At 45.8% G+C, this 15,960-nt stretch overlaps 2 protein-coding genes across 7 annotated transcripts in view; one reads left to right on the forward strand and one right to left on the reverse strand.

Moving 5' to 3' along the window:
- UBE3B (ubiquitin protein ligase E3B) overlaps nt 1-7,736 on the reverse strand; it is a 47,191-nt gene extending 39,455 nt beyond the window's left edge. The window contains exons 1-4 of one of the 5 annotated variants that reach the window (XM_040250924.1): nt 7,593-7,736; nt 3,683-3,733; nt 2,149-2,330; nt 1,503-1,623 (exon numbers count right to left, since the gene is read on the reverse strand). In XM_040250924.1, the coding sequence (XP_040106858.1) occupies nt 1,503-1,623; nt 2,149-2,309 (282 nt within the window). In that variant the 5' untranslated portion in view covers nt 2,310-2,330; nt 3,683-3,733; nt 7,593-7,736. Of the gene's footprint in view, nt 1-1,502; nt 1,624-2,148; nt 2,331-3,630; nt 3,734-7,577 lie in introns of all 5 variants that reach the window. The other 4 variants (XM_040250921.1, XM_040250923.1, XM_040250920.1 and 1 more) reach the window with 4 other exon arrangements.
- A 288-nt stretch (nt 7,737-8,024) lies between these two features.
- The window catches only part of KCTD10 (potassium channel tetramerization domain containing 10), a 35,098-nt gene continuing 27,162 nt past the window's right edge, over nt 8,025-15,960 (forward strand). Inside the window, exon 1 of one of the 2 annotated variants that reach the window (XM_040250926.1) lies at nt 8,025-8,111. In XM_040250926.1, coding sequence (XP_040106860.1) covers nt 8,109-8,111 — 3 coding nt within the window. In that variant the 5' untranslated portion in view covers nt 8,025-8,108. The remainder of the gene's footprint in view (nt 8,112-15,960) is intronic. The other variant, XM_040250928.1, reaches the window with a different exon arrangement.

The following is a 15,960-nucleotide window of genomic DNA, read 5'->3' on the forward strand; positions in this document are numbered from 1 at the left end:
TGGGCCTGGAGTCCCACAGACCAGCAGCTGTCTCTCCTCAACTGTGCTCAGCCATTTGCTGTTTTGTAAGCACCATGCATATGGACTTTTGCCTCACAAGCTGTCATATCATCACTTGTATCTTGAAACGCAAAAGCAAGAAGAGTGGAAACTGGAGCCTGGGTCACGCTCTGGCTCTGCCAACCCTGGGTCCACCCTTAGAATCAGTGTGGCCCGGCGGCCCCCGGCCACACTAAGCTGCAGTCTCTGCCTCTTGTTCACCGGGGAGCCCTTCCCTCCCCGCTGACTGTCCTCACCTGTGTGACTGGGCTCAGTGCCAGCGTCCTCCTCTCCCCCCTGCTGGGCTATGGAGCCCATTTTGTTTCTTTCGGGAACCCCAGTGCCCAGAAGAGGGTCTGGTGCAATGAGATGCTTAGCTGCAATGGATGCCTGAACCCCGGGAACACAGAGGCACTCCCCAATGGTATCCTTACAACGGTCACAGATAACTAGCTCCTTCCTTGGAATCCTACTTTCTAGGCTGATGGTTCTAACTCCAAAGGTACAACTACCATGGTTTGTTTGCTTTGCAGGATTTTAAAAGAAATTTCAAATTAGCTGCCAACCAGGCTTCCCTGGTGGCTCAGACAGTAAAGAATCCATCTGCCAAGGAAGGAGGCTTGGGTTCGATTCCTGGAGTCAGGAAAAGCCCCTGGAGAAGGGAATGGCAACCCACTCCAGTATTCTTGCCTGGGAAATCACATGGGCAGAGAAGCTTTGTGGGCTATAGTCCATGGGGTCGCAAAGAGCTGGACATGACTGAGTGAGTTTCACTTTTTTTCAAATTAGAAAACTGAGTAGAAAAGATCTCCAGCATCTCTTTAAAAAATAACAGAGTATCAGTCCCCCAACGGCTGGAGCCTGAGGGATGGCTGCTCCTTTGCTTGCTCATGGCACAGCCCACCTCTCCCTCCGATGCCCTCACCACCGATGCCCTCACCACCGTTTGTCAGTTACCATGAATTATGACCTGTACTGTGCTGTAACTCTTGAACAGCTTCTCTCACTCATCTGCTGACCTGTCTGGCTTCTATAGGCATCTGAGGAAAACTGCTTAGAGGAGTTGTAAGCAATTGTGAAACCATGAAACCAATCGTGATGAGGGCCGTCCTGTGGTTGAGACTCTGTGCTTTCACTGCAGGGGGCACAGGTTTGATCCCTGGTCAGGGAAGTAAGATCCCACATGCCACATGGCCAAATAAATAAATGGTAAAAAATAAACAAGCAAAAAAAATCCCCCAAATTTCTTTATTGAAAAAAAAAAAAAAAATCATGATGATTCTCAGCAGTGGGTATAATCCCTACAAAACAGCTTCCAAGAAAACAAAAGGGGCGGGATGTGGGGGTAACAGAACCTGACTCACAGAACTGCTGTAAGGACTACACGAGTTAACATTTATCAAACACTTATAAAAGGATCTGACACATAGTAAGCATGACGTGTGTTGCTGTTATTATTTTACCTCGTTATCCTCTTTAATTCTGAACAAGAACAGCAGTTTCCTGGCAATCTTAAAAATACAAAGTGCGCTTCTTTTACTGAACCCAGAGTCTTCTGCTTTAAAAACCTCATCAATCTCTCTCCTAGGGAGGGAAGGGTAAAAAAAAAAACAAAACACATTTTTTTAGTTAGGAGCTCACAGCAGCTAGAAGGCTGTTTAAGAACTCTAAGAAAATACTAACTGGTTTTCTTCCCCCCTATTTATTGGGAATAAAAGTAAACGTACTGAGACTTCCCTGGTGGTTCAGTGGTTAGGAATCTGCCTGCCAACACAGGGGACGTGGGTTCAGTTGCTGGTGTGAGGTGATCCCACATGCTCCAGAGCAACTAAGCCCCAGTGCCTAAGTACTGAGCCCACACTCTAGAGGCTGCAAGCTGCAGCTACTGAGCCCGTGTGCCCACAGCCCGTCCTCTGCAACAGGAGAAACCACCACAAGCAGCAGGCCCTCTCATCACAACTCGAGAGCAGCTCCTGCTTGTCACAACTGGAGAAAAGCTGGCGTGCAGCAACAAAGACCCGGCACAGCCAAAATAAATATACCTTTTAAAGTTGCAGAAAACAACATTAAAAAAAAAAAAAAAACGTGCTGAGGATTCCTGGCCCCCACCTGATTTCTCTTTGCAGTCGACGCCGACAGAGAAAGCTCCGTACATGGGCCTGAATCTCCACGGCCGCCCGTTCTCGTTCCTTCTGTACAAGCCTTTCCTCTCGAGCCTGACGGGCTCTGTCGATAAACCAAGCTCTCGAAGTCTGAGAAATGGTGAACATGTTTACAAACTTGCACAAACCCTGCAAGGAAAACAGCCAGTGGCTGATGTCAGTCATGATACGAAAAACACTCACGGAGAGGGGCTTAGGAGCAAAAGGCAGAAAGCCCTGGCACCCTCCCCAAGGGCTAATGGCTCTCCTGGCACGAGTCCCAACTTCCTATCAGCTCCTTTCATGCAACTCCCCAGACCAGCAACGCTTTCTCCCATACTAAATAATTACATTTTCTTAAGAGAAAGAACACAGGGCCTGGCATAGGGTTCAGGCTCAGTAATCGTTTAATGAATAAACAAAGCATGAATCGATTCTATCTATAAAGCTCTAATTCAAACCAGGCATCCTCTAAGTCAAAGATCCCTGGATATTTCACTGAACAGTCAGCTTTTATTTTGCTGAGTAAAGACTGGAGGGCAAAACATTAAACATAATTATTTACTATTACCATTATTTTATTCATTCATTCACTCAACAAATATTTACTGATACCTACTTTGTGCCCAGCACAAAAGAAGCCTTTCATTTTTTTTAAGGGCCAATTAAACATAAAGAAAGCCAAAGGTACGTGATTCCAGAATGTGAGACAATCCATTACATTGAATGTTTGGTTCTAAGGACAACTTATTCTGTTGTCCTTACTATTCCCATTTGGCCAAGGGCTGATGAAGACATTAGAGCAGAGATGCCCCCATCCACAGACTGGTATTCTTGGACAGAGGCTCTCAATTAGCCATTATAGTGTCATCTAAATCAGCAGTAACTGTCTTTTCCCGAAGGGGTGGTTGTGGCTATCAGCCTAGAGCACACAGCACCGGTCCATGGAGCCTCTCACACTGAGATAATGTCTTTAGATGCTTGAAAACTTTGTCCTTTTATGCAAAATAATCAGCCTGCTGGACACAGGCACTGAAATGAACTATTCAGAAATTCAGACTTCTGGAAAACCATCTCTTTACCAGGTTACCCCACGCAAAGCAGTGCCCACGTGAAAACATCCAGGATAAAAAGGGTCATGTGAGGCTCCTCCCATGTCCACACATCGAGGCACCTGTGTGACCCCTGTTCAACGCTGATCCACAGCTGGTAAACAAAGCTTTGCCAACATGCTGGTCTCTCATCAGTAATTCTCAAGACAACATGGAGACAGACCCTCCTGGAGTGTTGGGGGGGGCGGTGGTGGAGAAGGGAGCAATAGAGGGAGCTTCTAACCAATATTAAGACAGGAGGTTGCGTGCAGACTGTGACTAAGTACCTGTAATTCGATCCTGAAACTTTCACCTGATCCCAGGAGGGAGTGTGAGAAGATAGGCAATAGTCTTCTCACCTGAGGACCTGCTGGTGACGCAGAAATGTCAGGTAATCATTAGTGATCTTACACAGGACTCACGGCTGAGGGCGGCTTCTCACTTCAGAGGAGCTTGTCTTTTCTGGCAAAAGAAAAAAGATCCAGATTTCGGATTGAGTTTTATAGGCAGGGCTTCATCTTATCTTCTTCACTGAAAAAAAAGTAATAAAAACAGGGCTTAAATAGTAAGTAATTAAACAGGGTTTAAATAAAAACAAACAAACAAAAAAAAACCCACCCGTGTCCTCTTTAATTAATATCAGATCTAAATGGCACATGTATCTCCCCAGCCCTCAGTTTAAAGGAAGCAGGTTGAGAATAAGCCCAAAGAAGTTGCTGAATTAGAGCTGTAGGCTTTATGATGGCAACCAAGAAAGAATAACACAGGGAATGGAATGTTTAAAAGCCATTGCAAATTATGTTTGGCATTTTTAGCAAACTGGAAAAATGTTTATGCTTAAGAAATGAAAAAGGGGCTGGCTGTGAACCAATACTGTCATTGAGTTCAGGCTCACACTGCTTGTCAAACAACAGTCCAATAAGTCAAGAGACCACTGCTGGGGCAGGGAACAGTGACTTTATTTAAGACAGCAAACCGAGAAGATGGTGGACTCATGTCCCAAAGAACCATCTTGCCTGAGTTAGAATTCAAGCTTCTTTTATGCTAAAAAGGGAGGGAATAAAGTCAAACATTTCTTGGTTCCGGTCAGCCTCCCGACGGGATGTGTTCATGTCTTCCTCCCTGCAGTCACTCATGGGTGGGCCTGGTCAGGATATTTCCTGTGAGCTAAACAAAGGTATTTTAGCTTAAGGCTCATTAGCTGGGAGGCAGAGTTCCCAAAGATGGGCCACTGAGTATAATTTAGGTTTATAAGCAACATCCCTTTAGGGATTAATTTGTAATAGAATACAAAAGATTCTTCCCTATGACCCCAGTTACATCAAGAAAAAGTCCTGTGCACAGGTAGATACAAAACTGGGGAAAAAACAGGAATGCTTGTTTTAGCCAGTGAATATAACAAAGAAGCAAGCTTACAGATATAAAGAACAAGTGGTTGCCAGTGGGGCCAGGGAAGGAGAAAAGGGTAGTGTAGGGTAAGGCACTAAGAGGTACAAACTGGAAGGTATGAAATAAGCTACAGGAGCTTTCCTGCTGGTCTGGTGGTTAAGAATCAGCCTCGCAATGCAGGGGACAGGGGTTTGATCCCTGGTCTGGGAAGATCCCACATGCCAAAGGACAACTAAGCCCATGTTCCACAACTACTGAGCCTGCATTCTAGAACCTGAGCTCCTCAACAAGAGAACCCACGGCAATGAGAACCCCGCACACCACTAGAGAGTAGCCGTCACTCGCCACAACTAGAGAAAGCCCACACGCAGCAACAAAGACCCAGTGCAGCAACAGAAAACAAAACAAGCCGCAAGGATATTTTGTACAACGTGGGGGAATGTGGCCAATGTTTTACAACTGCAAATGGAGGACAACCTTTAAAAATTGAGTCACCGTATATTGCACCCCTGTAACTTACATGTATTATACATCAACTATATTTCAATTACAGAAGAATGGTTGCTTTGAGGTAGTGGGACTGGGGGACATTTTGCTTCCCTAACTGGTCTGTTTTCTCGAGTTCTCCACAGAAGGCATGTGGTCGGGCGACATGGCATTGTGAGAGGCACGCAGAGCTGGAGCGATCCATAGCTGTGCCATGTACTGCAGGGATATAGCTCTGAGCCGTCCTGCCTTGTCTGTTAATCAGCTTAGAGGCTGATCATAAGGACTGAATGAGATGATGACATCAAGCACCCGTCGAAGTGGCTGACAGGGTGCACAGTCAATAAGCCTGACAGATTATTTTTATACACACAGAGATCTGCCTTTTAAAAACTCTTTACTAAAGGCCCTTATCTGTACAGGCACTCTGGGTCTGCGGGTAGGAAAGAATGGTCACCTGTTAAAAGTTTTTTTTCTATCACCAGTCCTGTCACCTGGGCTATGAACCCTTGGGCTTGGGCCCTGTTTAGACTGGGGGACAGCTTCAAGCCTCTCAGAGCTGCAAACAAACCTGCCCAAGCCATGAGCACAATGGTATACTCTTTCCTTAACATGGAGACAGTCTCTCTTGGGGGGCAAGGGAAAGATGGGAAGGAAGAAGAAGAGAGAGCTTTTCCCCGACAGAAAAACGGGAGGTTGCATGTAAACTGCGACGAAGCACCTATAAGGCTATCTCAAAGCTTCACTTCTCCCAGGGGGCTCTTTCTTGCGCTCACCAACCCCTTGGCAATGCTATATGCTGGTTTCTGTTTACACCACGTAATGGCCTATATTTTGCAGTTTTTCGAATCCTTTCTTCTTCACTTCTTCTAGCTGCATAATGCCGATGACAGTTCATCAATCAAATAAAAACACATCAGAAGTATTTGTGAGGTACTTACTCTGCTAAATGCCCTGGAGGGTCAAAGAAAAGGCTGTGTATAGCAGAGAAAGCCCTGGATCAAAGCAGCCTTTGGTTTTTTTCAGTTCTGATTCTTTCTCATTTGGCCAAGTTCCTTATCCTCTGTACGCCTCAATTTCCTTTTCTGTAAATTGAAGTTTGGGACTTTCCTGGAGCTCAGATGGTAAAGAATCTGCCTGCAACACAGGAGACCCGGGTTTGATCCCTGGGTCAGAAAGATCCCCTGAGAAGGAAATGGCTATCCATTCCAGTATTCTTGCCTGGAGAATGCCATGGACAGAGGAGTCTGGTGGGCTACAGTCTATGGGGTCACAAAGAGTCGGACACCACTGAGCAACTGACACACACACACCTAGCCCAGGTTAGACCACTAGTAAGGGACAGAGCCAAGATTTTAATAGAGTTAGGACCCTACTTCTACAGTTCCATAAGCGATTCAGTCTTTTCTAGATGAGATCAACTTCATGGAGAACTATGAAAGAGCCTGACAGACCAGAGAGTGTCATCTAAAGGTGAAGCACCATAAATACCAACTGCTGTCTGAGCCCCAAAGAATTCTCCACTCATGGTGGGAACAGCTGGGCAGCCAGGTTGAATGACCATCACCACTGGTTAAGCATGGACCATGGGTCAAATACTGTACAGATATTTAATCACCTCTGACTCTTCAACAGCTCTATCAGGTCTCAATAGCCTAATTTTCTCAAGAATAAGCAACAGGACTTAGATTAATGATAACAGCTATCATTTATTGAAGGCTGCAGCCTATATAGGTGCATGCTACCACCTTCCCACAGAGAAAACGATATTCAGAGAGGGGCATGACTTGTCAGAGTTCACAAGGCTCCTGATTTTGAACTCATCTCTAACTCCAAAACAATTACTTATTTTAAGTGAAACAGAGAAGACCCAGGGACGCCCCCATTCACAGAAGGCAAAGTCGAGAATGCCAGACTGCCCGTGCGGCCAACATAGAGTCAGATTACTACCAGGTTTTTCTTTACGGTTATCAATAACTGTAGCTGTTTTTATTGAGAGCCGTCAGGCATCGTACTAAAACTTGAGTTACACGAGCTCCTCCATTTGACAGGAGCTAGTTACTCCATTTTACAGAGTTGGAAACTGAGGCACAGAGAAGGGAAGGAATTCAACTCAAGGTTATAGGGAATCGGTTGGAACTCCAGTTCGGATGACTTCTGAGGCCCGGCGTCTGTCCTCGGCATCAACAACCACAATAACAAATTTTTTTCATCCAGCACTAGTCTGTTTATAATGGCCTATTGCCTCTTTTTATCTCGGTAGCTCCGGAAATTAAAAGGCCACGGAGAAACGTCCCCTGGAGCCCAAAAGCCAGCCCCCAGCACCTGCAACCCCGACCAGGCGAAGCAGGGACCCGGCCCTAGGGCTAACTCCCTCCCAGACCCCGATCCTACCACCCGGACAACCCACAGCCCTGTTACCACTCGCTACCCACAGGCCGTAGACCTTTATCCGCTCGAGGCCCCGGCGCTCGGGATCGGGGCCGCAGTTACCACCGCTTCAGCCCAATACCCCCCAGCTCTGCCAGACCCGGGGCAGCGGCCGAGGCCCGACCGCCATCTTGCCCCGGGGTGTTCACTCTGAGAGTTCCGTCGGAAAACAACAACCAGTTCCGTAAACGACAGTTCCGAAGAGCTGCTTCGTCCGGATGGGAAAACCTCCCTGCATCTTGTTGTCAAATATGGGAGCTGGAAAAGCGGAGCATTCAGGAGAGGGATAAACGCCTGACCCAGCCGAGAAGAGACGCAACCCATTCTAGCTAGGGAGCTTGGAAGAAAAGCGATCTCTATCTAGTATTAGTATGACGGACCCTTTAGGAAGGTGTCCTCTGCGGGGCGGAAGTGAGGTGCAGGCAGCGGAAGTCCCCGCCCCGGCCCCGCCTCCGCCGGCGGCTCACGCGAGCTGGGTGTTTCCTGTCTCTTTCAGTCCGGGTTTGGAGACTCCGGCTTCCTCCGGCTTTTCATGGTAAGGAGGGCGTTGCCCGCCGACTAGGGGCTGCAGAGTGGCTTGAGAGAGCCGGTCAGAGGCAGAATAGAGAGGGCAGGGACCGAGAGGAAGGGGTGCGACGAGGAACTGTCGCGATAGGGGAGAGGAGGTTGGGAGGTTGGATGGGGGGGCGAGGTCGGGGGTGGGGGAAGGGCTCTGGGCGGAGAATTGTGCCTCTGTTGTGGGGTGGGGGGCTTGTCCCTGACTCTTGGGGACGCGGGAAAGGGTATTTGGGCTTGGGGAGTAGGTACGTGCTTGAGTAAGTTGTGGGGGTTGAGTGGTAGTGGTGAGCCGGACCACCAGTGCTGGTTAGAAATGAGACTTGGTGATTGCGAAGAGAACAAAGAGATGTCATTGAAAATGGACTTAGGGGGTGGAAAATGAGGAAAATAGGAAGGATTGTAAAAGTGGATGTGTAGGTGACGAGAGAGCGAAGTGAGATTGCTTGGAGCGGGGCGTTGGGGTTTTTGGAAGTTGTGCTAAAGTCGCTGGGTTTCGGGGAAGTGGGCGACGTGCGTCTGAGTATTCGGGCCAGTGGCGTGGAGAAAAGAAACGAGAAGGAGCCTGTGGGCGGGCGTGTATTAGATGCTGGGAACTCCGCGGAGGGATGCCAGGGGCCTGAGGTCAGGGTACTTTCGCCACGCAGTTCAGCACCTTAACTGGTGCCCGGGTACCTATCTAGTCAACTTCCGTCGAGACTGGGGCGGCCACACCTAAGGAGCTCGGGATGTCTCACCGTCTTATCGGCTATCTGTGGGAATGTTTCTCTGTGCTTGGAATCCTTCAGGGCTTTGCTGTTTGGCTTTGTCCCTGAGTGGGAATGACCAAAGTTCAGCCCAGACCCTTTTTTTTTACTTGTTTGTCCGGAGTCTCTTCCCTGAAAAGTGCAGTCTTAGGGAACACCAGTCCCAAGGCCAATATGGAAGAAGAAATGACTCTACCTGTATCTGACTTTGAACTACTCCATTTCTGTGCCAAGTAAGTTCCACCCTAAAGGGAAAGGCAACATTGAAGCAGTGGTTCTCAAACTGTGGTCCCCAGACCCACAGCATCACCTGGGAACTTGTTAGAAATGGCCAAGTTTTCAAACCCTACCAGACTACTACTGAGTTAATCTGGGGGTAAGGCCCAGCAAGCCCTGCAAATGATTAAAGTCATGATTTCTTGATTTGGGCTGTTACCAGAAGTGCATGAGAGTTGGAATCAGAGGACCCTAATAGTTCTGATACTTTCATTTTCCCTTTGGAAATGGGATGAATGATGACATTTTTCTCGCTAGACTGTTGAAAGACATAGGACAATGGTCTGTGTGCCCAACCCTGGAAGAGCAAGTAATTTGACAGAACACTTTGAAGTAGCAGTGGCTATCCTGTAGGTTTTCAGTACCAAATAATGCTACAGTTTTGTGGCTGGTTGAATTTAGTTGATTTGAAATGGAACAGACTTTTTGAATCGCGGAAGTGCCCAGAGTTGGGAAGTTTTATAATTAGCCTCAAGGCGATGAACCCTTAGATCTAGTTAGTTAAAAGAACGCCTGAGCTTTGTGGCTGCACATTAGAATCACCTGAAGAGCTTTTTAAACACTAGTTTCTGAGTTTCCAAACCTTTCCACAATTTGATTAATTGTTTTGGGCTGAAGCCAACTCAGCACATCTAAGAGCACCCAGGTAATTCCAGTACTGCCCGGGCTAGGACCCTCTGGTCTTAAGGATAGCTTGAGGAGCAGAAGGGAAAGGACACTTGTCTTTTTTTTTTTTAACATTTATTCCTTGAGGATTATTCTGAAGATTTTGGCTTTAACTTCATGTTATGAGTAAGGAAACTGAGAGACTTCCCTGGTGATCCATTGGCTAAGACTCTGTGCTCCCAGTGCATGAGGCCTGGGTTTGATCCCTGGTCTCAGGAACTAGATCCCACATGCAGCAACTGGAGATCCTGTATGCCCCAATGAAGGTAGAAGATCCCACGTATCACAGCCAAGACCCGACTCAGCCAAATAAATCAATAACACCCTTATCAGCTCCTCCCAGGTGGAACACATAGTTTAAAAAAAGAAGTTAGGAGACAGACTTGGTGTGTCTAAACGTCACACAGAGCTGCAGTCCAGGTTTGCTAAACTCTTGTTCAAACCTTCCACACACACGTCTCTTCCAACACACGACAAGGAAGACAGTTCTGTGGAGAGGTGTAGAGAACACTTTAGAGGTTGAGGGATTCAGTATCTTTTTCCTATTGTACTTACTTGCCTGGATCTCTTTTCAAGTCAAGGGCTTTCCCTTATGGCTGATTTTTATTTTTTGTAAGCTAGTGTACAGTTACTTCCTCTCTGTGTGTGGCCTGAAGCTGTGAAGCAGAGGCCTGCTTTTGTTTCTGATTTGGCTTGTTTTTATGTGTGGTCCAGAATTCACAGGGCCCATGGAGCCAGAGGAGGGGCAGCTTCTGCAAGATCAGGAAGTTAAATGTAGCCTGTTTGACCCAGGGGTGACACAGATCTTTTAGAACTGCGAGTTGCAATCTTGGCTGCACACTAGAATCACCCAGGGAGTTGGAATTTTAAATTTCTATTTCCCGGCCACATCCTCAGACGAGTAACATCAGAATTTCCCTGGGTCAAGCCCAGGCATCAGTATTTCTTTTTTTTTTTTTTCTTTTTTTGTTAAGTGCAGAGCCACCATTGAGAGTGCTCAGAGGAGGTGGGAAAAAGAAAGCTACTGATGTAATTAGAGTAAACTTTTGATTGAATAAAATTGGTAACCAGTATGTCGAGTATTGATTACCTGTGTTTCTTGTAGCCAGTTTTGCGCTCTCCTGCCTCACCTCCCCAACCTCATTGATAATGAACTCCAGCCTTTGAAACAAAGCAGGACCCCAGCAAGGATGGCCGGGGAGTCCTCCGAAGAGAGGTTTGGCTGTGAGAGCCTCCTTGTCTACAGCTTTGTGTCCCCGCTCCATGTGACTCGGGCTTAGGGACAGACAACAGCCAGAACCGTGTTTCCCGAGGTCCTCTCCTAGTATTGAAGTGGGCTCCAAAAAGGTGCGAGGCTTGCTTTGTCTATTTGGAATTCTCAAGCTAGACCAAGATATTTTCCACCTTCATCCTCTTAGTAATTCAGTCAGATGTCAGTAGAGCTGGAAACGGTCTCCGAAGAGAAGAGAATCTGAGCCTGGGAGCGCATCCTCAGGTGATCATGGTTTGGGTGCTTCATGTTGCTCTGAGCCAGGGGCCGGGCTCAGCACCCTTTGGGGCTTCTGTCACCACGGCCCTGGGAGGGAGACTTGGCTGCTGTCCTGCTTGCTAGACCAGACGAGGTTCCACACGGGCTTCCATGATGGCTCAGCAGGTAAAGAATCTGCCTGCAATGCAGGAGACTCAAGAGATGCAGGTTCGATCCCTGGGTCAGAAAGATCCCCTGGAGGAGGAAATGACAACCCACTCCAGTATTCCTGCCTGAAAATTCCCACGGATATAGAAGCCTGGCGGGGTATAGTCTGAGGGTGGAGAAGAGTCGGACACGACCGAGCGGCTAAGCACAGGCTCAAATAGCTCCTTCAGGCTCCCACAGCTGGTCAGTTGCAGGGCCAGGGGCTTAAACTCAGGTCTGATTTGCAAACCCAAGCCCTCAGCCGTGGCTTCCTGTCTTTATTTTGGAGCTTTTCTGGAGATGACGGAGGTGAGATCCCCTTTCTCAATTTCTGTGTCCTAGCTCTGTATGTACCGAGTGTGCCCATTGATAAAACCGTGGGCTTGAGGCCAGGCAGGACTTGTGCACGTTCTTCTCTCGCTTTGTCATCAGGCCGCCTCTGTCGTCATGCACTTCAGGAAGTGACTGAGTGTGGGCTCAAGGAATCCACATTCACAAAAGGGAAAGAATGGTAGCTGTCTTCCAGCACTGTTTAGATTTTACTTGTTTAAATATTTATTTGGCTACGCCAGGCCTTAATTGCAGCATGCAGGATCTAGTTCCCTGACCCAGGGATCAAACCTGGGCCCCCTGTATTGGGAGCACGAAGTCTCAGCCACTGGGCCACCAGGGAAGTCCCTGGTTGAATTTTAAATGGCTGTTTGCGATGATACACATTAGAACAGTGGCATCTTTGGGAAAGGGGCTCTCTGGAGTGACGGAAGTGTTCTCTGTCTTGAGTAGGGGCTACATATAGGCTTCCCTGGTGGCTCAAACAGTGACCAATCTTAACTGCAGTGAGGGAGACCGGGCTTCCATCCCTGGGTCGGGAAGATGCCTTGGAGATGGGAATGCCCACCCACTCCAGTATTCTTGCCTGGGAAATCACATAAAGAGAGGAGCCTGGTGGGCTACAGTCCTTGGGGTTGCAAAGAGTCAGACCTAACTGGGCAGCTAACATACATATAGATGCATCCATTGATCAAAACTCATTCAACTCTACACTTAAAATACACTTTATTGGGACTTCCCTGATGGTCCAGTGGTTAAGAACCTGCCTCGCAGTGTAGGGAACACAGGTTCGCTCCCTGGTCCGGGAAAAGCCCACATGCCTGAAGGCAACTGAGGCTGTGCTGCAACTACCGAGCCCTCTGGCTCTGAAGCCTCCATGCCGCGGCTCTGAAGCCTCCATGCCACAACTCGAGAGCCTGTGCGTCTCAGCGAAGACCCCACGCGACCAAAATAGACATGAAAAACATTTATTGTATATACGTTGTCTTTAAAAAGGTATTGGAAAGCAAAACAAGTACAGTACACAAAGTTATCCGTTATGACGTTTATTTACCTGTTTCATGTTAGGTACCTTACAAAATGCTACACCATCTCCCCAAAACATATTTATTTTTGTGTAAATTTTGATCTGACAAGGGTGCTTCAAAAAATATTGCCATTTTGGGGCAGATTTCCTCAATGAACTCCCATTCCACCCAAAACCCCCCCAAAACCATAAATACAAGCTTTTTTCTTCTAATATTTGTATTTTATTGAAGTGTAGTTGACTTACAATGTTTCAGGTACACAGAAATGTGATTGGGTTATACATATACACATATATTATTTTTGAAATTATTTTCCTTTATAGGTTATTATAAGATATTGACCATAGTTGCCTGTGCTATACAGTAAACCTTTGTTGCTTGTTGCATATCTATTTTTTTTTTAGAAATTTAACATTCTATTCAGGCTAAGTCAAACACGTGGAATCAAAATGTCATAAATTTTTTAGTTAGGCAAAAATTCATGTTTTCTAAAATATACGTTATGCATATTATTTTTATATATGTATACAAGAGCTTTACTACTCTTGATAAAGGCTTGAGAAAGAACATCAGAAAAAGAGAGATGGAGAAATTGGAAAACAAACTAAGTTAAATGGGAGCGCTGAATATGAAATAGAAAAAGTGAAACAAACTAGATAAAAGTAAAAGATCCTTATATAGTCCAGTTTTTAAACATGGCTGCTCATTAGAAACATATTGAGCTCTGGCAGAAAGAAAAAAAATAGCAATATCTGGCCTTTAGTATTTTTCAAAAAATTCCAAGATAATTCTGATATGCATCTGGATTTTAAAAAGTGACTACAGGTTTTCTATTAAATGATAATTTTGGTGATACAAAACTCTTATTATTTTTCTGTTGACCAATCATGATACAATGTTATTAAGTGAGTAATAGTTACATAATCACAATAATGAAAAATACTTACCGGTTTTCACAGTCAGTAGCCAGACCAAAAAAAAATAAAAGGTCATTACAGTTGCAGGCCACAGGGGAATGTGTTTAACCTAACAATATAAAATAATTACATACAGTTTGAAGGATCAAGCAGAGTGATGTGATAAGTGGAAGTGCATATATTCACATATTTTCATCTCCTCAGCCAGTCTGTGTCTTTTGGTTGGTGTTTTTAATCTATTTACATAGAAGGTAATTATCAATATGTGTGATCCTATTATTGTTTTCTTAATTGTTTTGGGTTTGTTTTCTGTAGATAGGTATTTTCCTTCTCTTGTTTCCTGCCTAGAGAAGTTCCTTTAGCATTTGTTGTAAGGATGGTTTCAGTTCAGTTCAGTTCAGTCGCTCAGTCGTGTCCGACTCTTTGCGACCCCATGAATCGCAGCACTCCAGGCCTCCCTGTCCATCACCAACTCCGGAGTTCACCCAGACTCACGTCCATCGAGTCCGTGATGCCATCCAGCCATCTCATCCTGGGTCGTCCCCTTCTCCTCCTGCCCCCAGTCTCTCCCAGCATCAGAGTCTTTTCCAATGAGTCAACTCTTCGCATGAGGTGGCCAGAGTACTAGAGCTTCAGCTTTAGCATCATTCCTTCCAAAGAAATCCCAGGGCTGATCTCCTTCAGAATGGACTGGTTGGATCTCCTTGCAGTCCAAGGGACCCTCAAGAGTCTTCTCCAACACCACAGTTCAAACGCATCAGTTCTTCAGTGCTCAACTTTCTTCACAGTCCAACTCTCACATCCATACGTGACCACAGGAAAAACCATAGCCTTGACTAGACGGACCTTAGTTGGCAAAGTAATGTCTCTGCTTTTGAATATACTATCTAGGTTGGTCATAACTTTTCTTCCAAGGAGTAAGCATCTTTTAATTTCATGGCTACAGTCACCATCTGCAGTGATTTTGGAGCCCAAAAAAATAAAGTCTGACACCGTTTCTACTGTTTCGCCATCTATTTCCCATGAAGTGATGGGACCAGATGTCATGATCTTCGTTTTCTGAATGTTGAGCTTTAAGCCAACTTTTTCACTCTCCTCTTTCACTTTCATCAAGAGGCTTTTTAGCTCCTCTTCACTTTCTGCCATAAGGGTAGTGTCATCTGCATATCTGAGGTTATTGATATTTCTCCCAGCAATCCTGACTCCAGCTTGTGTTTCTTCCAGTCCAGCGTTTCTCATGATGTACTCTGCATAGAAGCTAAATAAGCAGGGTGACAATATACAGCCTTGACGTACTCCTTTTCCTATTTGGAACCAGTCTGTTCCGTGTCCAGTTCTAACTGTTGTTTCCTGACCTGCATACAGATTTCTCAAGAGGCAGGTTAGGTGGTCTGGTATTCCCATCTCTTTCAGAATTTTCCACAGTTTATTGTGATCCACACAGTCAAAGGCTTTGGCATAGTCAATCAAGCAGAAATAGATGTTTTTCTGGAACTCTCTTGCTTTTTCCATGATCCAGAGGATGTTGGCAATTTGATCTCTGGTTCCTCTGCCTTTTCTAAAACCAGCTTGAACATCAGGGAGTTCACGGTTCACGTATTGCTGAAGTCTGGCTTGGAGAATTTTGAGCATTACTTTACCAGCATATGAGATGAGTGCAATTGTGCGGTAGTTTGAGCATTCTTTTGCATTGCCTTTCTTTGGAATTGGAATGAAAACTGACCTTTTCCAGTCCTGTGGCCACTGCTGAGTTTTCGAAATTTGCTGGCATATTGAGTGCAGTACTTTCACAGCATCATCTTTCAGGATTTGAAACAGCTCAACTAGAATTCCATCACCTCCACTGGCTTTGTTCGTAGGAAAGTCTTGCTGGGTGGAGTATTCATGGTAGTAGGTTCTTCCTTTTCATCACTTTAAATATATCATGCCATTCTCTTCTGGTTTGTAGAGTTTCTGTTGAGAAATCAGCTGATAGCCTGAAGGGAGTTTCCTTGTATGTTATTTGTAGTTTTTATCTTGTTGCTTTTAGTATTTTATCTGTGTCTTTAATTTTTGTCAGTTTGATTACTGTGTGTCTCCGTGTGTTCCTCCTTGGTTTATCCTTCCTAAGATTCTCTATAGTTCCTGAACTTGGTTGACTGTGTCCTTTCCCATGTTTGGGAAGTTTTCAGCTCTTATCTCTTCAGATATT

Source organism: Oryx dammah, unplaced genomic scaffold (genome assembly GCF_014754425.2).
Source record: "Oryx dammah isolate SB20612 unplaced genomic scaffold, SCBI_Odam_1.1 HiC_scaffold_12, whole genome shotgun sequence".
In the NCBI taxonomy this organism is placed as follows: domain Eukaryota; kingdom Metazoa; phylum Chordata; class Mammalia; order Artiodactyla; family Bovidae; genus Oryx; species Oryx dammah.